The sequence below is a fragment of the Astyanax mexicanus genome, chromosome 1 (genome assembly GCF_023375975.1).
Source record: "Astyanax mexicanus isolate ESR-SI-001 chromosome 1, AstMex3_surface, whole genome shotgun sequence".
In the NCBI taxonomy this organism is placed as follows: Eukaryota; Metazoa; Chordata; class Actinopteri; order Characiformes; family Acestrorhamphidae; genus Astyanax; species Astyanax mexicanus.
The window spans coordinates 58,152,151-58,157,970 of record NC_064408.1 but is presented as its reverse complement, the minus strand read 5'-3'; the positions used below and the strand labels follow the sequence as shown (position 1 = coordinate 58,157,970).

General features: G+C 39.3%; 1 protein-coding gene across 1 annotated transcript; it reads right to left on the bottom strand.

Moving 5' to 3' along the window:
• Positions 1-1,438: 1,438 nt before the first annotated feature.
• On the bottom strand, positions 1,439-5,084 carry henmt1 (HEN methyltransferase 1). Its single transcript, XM_007245438.4, has 6 exons — positions 4,916-5,084; positions 4,696-4,811; positions 3,677-3,811; positions 3,374-3,556; positions 2,332-2,512; positions 1,439-2,218 (listed from the first exon to the last, which is right to left on the bottom strand). The coding sequence occupies exons 1-6, from the start codon at positions 5,021-5,023 to the stop codon at positions 1,757-1,759; spliced, it is 1,185 nt and encodes a 394-aa protein (XP_007245500.3). The 5' UTR covers positions 5,024-5,084; the 3' UTR covers positions 1,439-1,756.
• Between the last annotated feature and the right edge of the window lie 736 nt (positions 5,085-5,820).

Here is a 5,820-nt window from a genome sequence, read left to right as displayed (position 1 = left end):
TATGACGAGTTCAGTCTTTTTTTCACATATGCCACAACTTAAATGTATTAAACCACTTATCATATTATTTATTTTTATGAATTTCCAGTGTTCTATTTAATAATAACTAAAGTATTTAATATACTGTATATTTTAACATACATTATAGTTTCAAAAGTGAAATTATCTACAGATAAACCCATAAACTGGACACACTGACTTGCCAAAAATCTTTGGAAAGGAAAAAGTATTATGTCCCATGAGTTTTACCAGGTCCCGTCACGATAAATACAACCCAGTGCGCTGTCCACTGTGAGTGTAACAATGTGGCTCGAGGAAGGTTAAATGTCCACACAGCTTCAGAAATAAAATGTCCCAATCATCTGACACCCACTATCAGGCCTTGTGCCAACTCACACTAATTAAATAATTCACACTGCCTTGCCATGAGCATGCTGTCTAAAGCCCAGGCTGTCACTGTAACATTAATATAATGTTACAGTGTGTCTGGAATTTATATACACTTATCACAAACATGACAGTATTGGGCCTACAGGGATTTCTTTCAATGCCTTTTCTTTTTTTGTCTTTTTTTATATACATTTTGCCCCATTTTCTCCCCAATCTGGAAGGTCAATTTCCTAATTTCCGTTCATATAAACTGAAGCTATCGCTATAAGGCTGAAGACCAGCACATGCCTCACATTTGAAGTCAAACTCCACCTCTTTTCCCACTGCTGCTGATACAGAATCTCTGGATAGCTATTGTGCTTGAGGACAGCGCAGTGACCCGGCTCTGATACATCAACTAACAGATGCCCGTGCTGAGCATCAGGAGTGATGAAGTGAGAGAGCGCCATCTACCCACCCAGAGAGAACAAAGCCAAATGTGCTCCCCAAGCTGATGATGGCAAACCGCACAGAAAAAGACTAATGTTGCTATCTCCTTAGTGTGCATGTGAGGCTTATTTTTGACAGCATTCACTGGACTGACCAACAAAGTACACATGCTGAGAATTATCATAGAAGAATCAACGTGAGTGTGTTTTGAAGCCTCTTAGTTGGCAGGTTTATGAAGTATGTTAGGGGGGTTCAGACTGACAGACCATCCTAGTGGCATATATAGATTTTATCCAGATAGATTTTTGATAGCCTGGACATTTTTAATCTAATTCAAACCTTGGAACTGGGGAATCAGCAAGGTGTGCTGGTCCTGTTGCCCACCCCTCCATTACTCATAGGTATAACTACTGTCAAGGTCTGAAAGAAGACATTGTCACCATTTTGGATGGTAAGGATCATTGCTAGAACCTCCAAAGCATAAGCCTGCCATAAACTGGTGGTTGCTGGAACACCAGTCAAGCTAGTATTACATATCCATGGGCTGCTGTCCGTAAAAAAGGCCCTTCTTCAAAAATGACACCTTTAGGCTCAACAAAAGTTTGCAGATGAAAACAGATAAAGAACAGCCTTCTGAAGCAAGGTTTTATGGTCAGATAAGACAAAGATGTTTGGAGGAGTAAATATGAGACATTTACCCTCAAAAGCACTGGGAACTGTTAAGCATGGTGGTGGTAGCAACATGCTCTGGGACTGGTTATTAAGTTTTTCTTAAAATTCTTCAGATGAACTTGTTAGATGAAACTTGAGAACAATTGGGAATTACAACAGGAAACAAACTGTGTCTTTAAGTTGTTATAAGTAAAGATGACAACACTTCCACAAGGTTACCAGGGTGACTCCTTTGTTCAGTTAAACTTTCCTTTAAGCTAAGACATCAGCCAATTTCAGTCTCCCAGTCCTCTTCTGAGTTGTCAACTACGGGGCTTGGTGTCAAATTCCCCTCCTCACATTCACCTGTTTCCTCTTCATCTTCCTCCTCTTCACCCTCATCAGGTAGTATAATAGCATCTCTGTCAGTATCCAGCTGCACACGCGAGTCGTCCATCAGAGCCTGTCGAAGTCTGTGGATGTTTCCACACAAAGCCTGCACTTTGGGGTCAGTCCACACATGTTGCAGAGGCACAAAAACATGGCTTCTGTGCCTGTATACCACTGTGCTCCCCGCCACAACGTCTGGTGGTAAACTGTGGGCACATGCAGTGAGGTCAGACTGCATGCTTTGCTCACCCAACTCAAATTCCCTTTTCAGGCTCTCTGCCCTGTAGAGGACTTGACAAACCAGAGTCCTCTGGAAGATGTTGTTGTCACACAGGCTCGGGTAAACCACCCTGTAGAGCTAATGGGGATGAACATGAAAGCATTTCTATTAGATACACTTGCTATGTATTGACATTTTATCTGCTATATGAAACCATGTAGGGAACAACCACCATAAAGAGGCCACTTTACCAGTCTGTAAACTGTAGGTTCCATTTGCACAGCGTTGTTCACGGGTCCATTTGATACCCCAGCATCTCTTTGGAAAACAGCAATTTGGGTGCAGAATCCAACATCTCTGTTCTGACCTGGAGCCACTCCTACGCCAGTGAACTCTACTGAGTAACCATATTCCATGCAAACTCCCAGTGCCCTAGTTGTGAGAGAGAGGTGTAATAAAGTTTTCCTGAAACAAAGGAATACTTGCCTCAAAACCATGATGAAAAGTACACTACATATCCAAACACAACTAGTGAATGGTATATATTTTACGATTCACAGAAAAGCTTTGCTTAGCTGCAAACATACAAAGTCCACACAACATTGAACAGGGAAATTTTGTGTTTTCTGAAGAGATTGCATTTCAGCAAATACTTAAGGATGGGTTGGGATGAGTTGGAGTGGATTTAGTCATCCAGACCTATTCATATACATACAGTTGTTTTAAAATAAAAATGTTTGCCACCTTCATGATTTTTTTTGTCTCTCTTACATGTTTCAGATAATAAAACATAAAAGTAACACCACATTTCAGAAAAAGAACACCATACCTACAGTAAAACATGGTGGTGGTAGTGTGATGGTCTGGGGCTGTTTTGCTGCTTTAGGACCTGGAAGACTTGCTGTCATAAATGGAACCATGAATTTTGCTGTCTACCAAAAAATCCTAAAGGAGAATGTCCTGCCGTCTGTTCATGACCTTACACTAAACCAAACTTGGGTTCTCCAGCAGGACAATGATAAAAAAAAAAAAAAACAGTTCAACAAGTCCACTTCTGAATGGCTGAAGAAAAACAAAGTGAAGACCTTGGAGTTGTCTAGTCAAAGTCCTGACCGAAATCTTATTGAGATGCAGTGGCATGATCTTATAAACATGAGCGACAAACATGCAAAACAGTTTTACACAATATCCTAGTGTTAAGGCTATAAATGTTCAAATGAGGGTGTAACTGCAACAAAGTGGGTCTGAATCGCAATGAATTTTCTTGATGTATGTAGAATGACAAAATCTTACCAAGTCTGAAACTCTGCTCGGGTCCACTCAAACTTGTGGTCTTTGTTTCTGAATCCCCTTAATCCCGGGAGCAAAGGATTGAACTCTACATTGGGAGTGCTGATGATCACAGCACAGGGATTCATATATCCAAACACAACATTGGAAAAACCCTCCACTTCCCAAAGCTGGAGGTGTTCAATCCTTTAAGACAAAAAACACAAAAGGAAACAGATGACTGTAGCTGGTGATTATTTCAAAATTGTACCACTCAGAGTACTAAAGCTTATGATAGTATTGTACAGGAAGTCCAGACATACTCACAACTCCATACATGTCACAAGGTCAAAGCCCTGGGTGCATGGCTCCCTTTCTGTGACTGACCCTTGGTAGAGTTCAATGGTCAGAGGCCTGGGACTTGGCTGAAGGTAGTCAATTGTGAGTGGGGCCAATGCATTCCTAAAAAAAAAACACACATGCCCAGAATTTACAATTTAGATTTAATATACTCATATCTAACAGAGGTGCTATTGAATCCAATATTAAAAACAAGAGTTTAAACATTTTTCTTAGAACTTTGAACGTGAAGAAACACTACTACTTATTTGTTGAGAGTTGACAGAAATGTAACGGTTTGATCTGAATTTGAACACATGAGTGCTTACAAAGTGGACCTCCAACCAGTCCTGAAGCCTTCTAGACTGTCCACATTTATGCTCACAACATCTGAAGTTTGAGTAAAAATGTGGAAGAATTTTATTGTGAGCCTTTATGTGTTTTATACATGAAGTTATATGGCGTCAAAATAGGGTCAAAAGTTTTGAAAACCCAGTATAATCCATAACCAAGAAATGTTTAATTTTTCATTCGCCATAAAGCTAATGGTGATGAAGTAACTAATGGCAGTAAGTGTATTTTTTAATACATTACCTTACAAAGCATTGTATGTACTTCTCCTATATTAGTGTGTGTTTGTGTTTGTGTGTGTTAGGCCAAAACCAAAAAAGTTCAGGCATGTTTTAGAATATTCATAATTAATTTTATCACACACTTTCTGACATGTAGATTTGTAAGGTGTTAGCTGTAAATAAATAAAGTGTAAATAAATCTGACTCTACATGTTTCTCTGGGATGGACAAATTCAGATCAAACCACTCTGGATTACGTTTACACCTTTAATTTATATAGAATGGTTTTACAAACCTACAAAATTCCTCTTCAGGGTGGTGAAATGTGTTAATGGCTGGAATTAAAATACTCCCCATATTAAGCCATGATTCAAGCTATAGCTTAATTTAAGAATGTTTTTAATGCATTACTGAACTAGTCCTACAGTCACTCACACTCTCTCTCTGAGGGCAGCGCAGTCGATGTCGACTCCTGCCAGCACTTCTATAGCGTTTCGGTGGAACTTGAGCTTCCTCAGGAGCCCACAGTCAGCACAGCCCAGGTCTATCACCTGTGGAGAGGAGGAGAACCGCGGTCAGACAGCGCTTTGAGCAGCTCAGCGGGTCCTCAGCAGATCAGACATGACTGGGATGAGGGTCGTAACACTGGATATACCTTCCTGGGGATGAACCTCTTAACATACTCGATCACAAACTGGTATCTCTGCAGGTAGAGAGGAGGAGAGAAAAGAGCGGCCATCCTGTCAGAACCGTTTCTGCACATATCAAAGAGAAAAAATAAAGAGTACCCAGACAGAGGAGGATCTGGGCCTTCTACTCTGGACGCAGAGAGCGCCCCCTGTGGTGGACTAATATATACCTCAATTTACCCCTTTTCAGGTTCAGCCAGTAACTGAAATAAAAACTGTGTAACTTGCAGTAATTTATTAGGGCTTTTAAGAAACACAAATGAACAAAAAACTGAAATAAATACACTTTAGCATTTTGGTTAATATACTGTAAAAGTGTATTATGAAAAAGCCTCTTATTCCTTTTTATTATTATTATTTCCAATTTATTGATTAACAGTAGCAATGGAAATAAACTTAGCTTTAGAAATATATTTTTAATAAGAATTTCCACAGCATTTATTTGCAGTAATGAATACCGATACAGATAGCTCTGTAACTATTAAAAATAAATTGGGGAACTATTAGTAAGAAATTGGAGAAAACTGGTACAGTAGGAGGTCAGGCTGACCCACATGGCAATGCCTTTAGCTCAGCTTAACACTGGACTCTTAGATCTCATTACCAGTAGTGAAGAGAAGAATTAGACGCCTGAAGTGCAGTAATTCACGTTATTGCTTTAAAGATGAGAAAATAAAAAAGCATATTGTCTGGGACATTCAGCACTGACACTGGACAACTAAAAACCTGAAAATCTATATAAAGTGGTGTTCTAAAACTTTTTGACTTTAGTATATATAAATATACTAGGATATTCAACAGATTTTTGATCACACTTTTTCAATTCATTGTTTTAGATGTAGGAAAATACACACAGCATCATATATAGCTA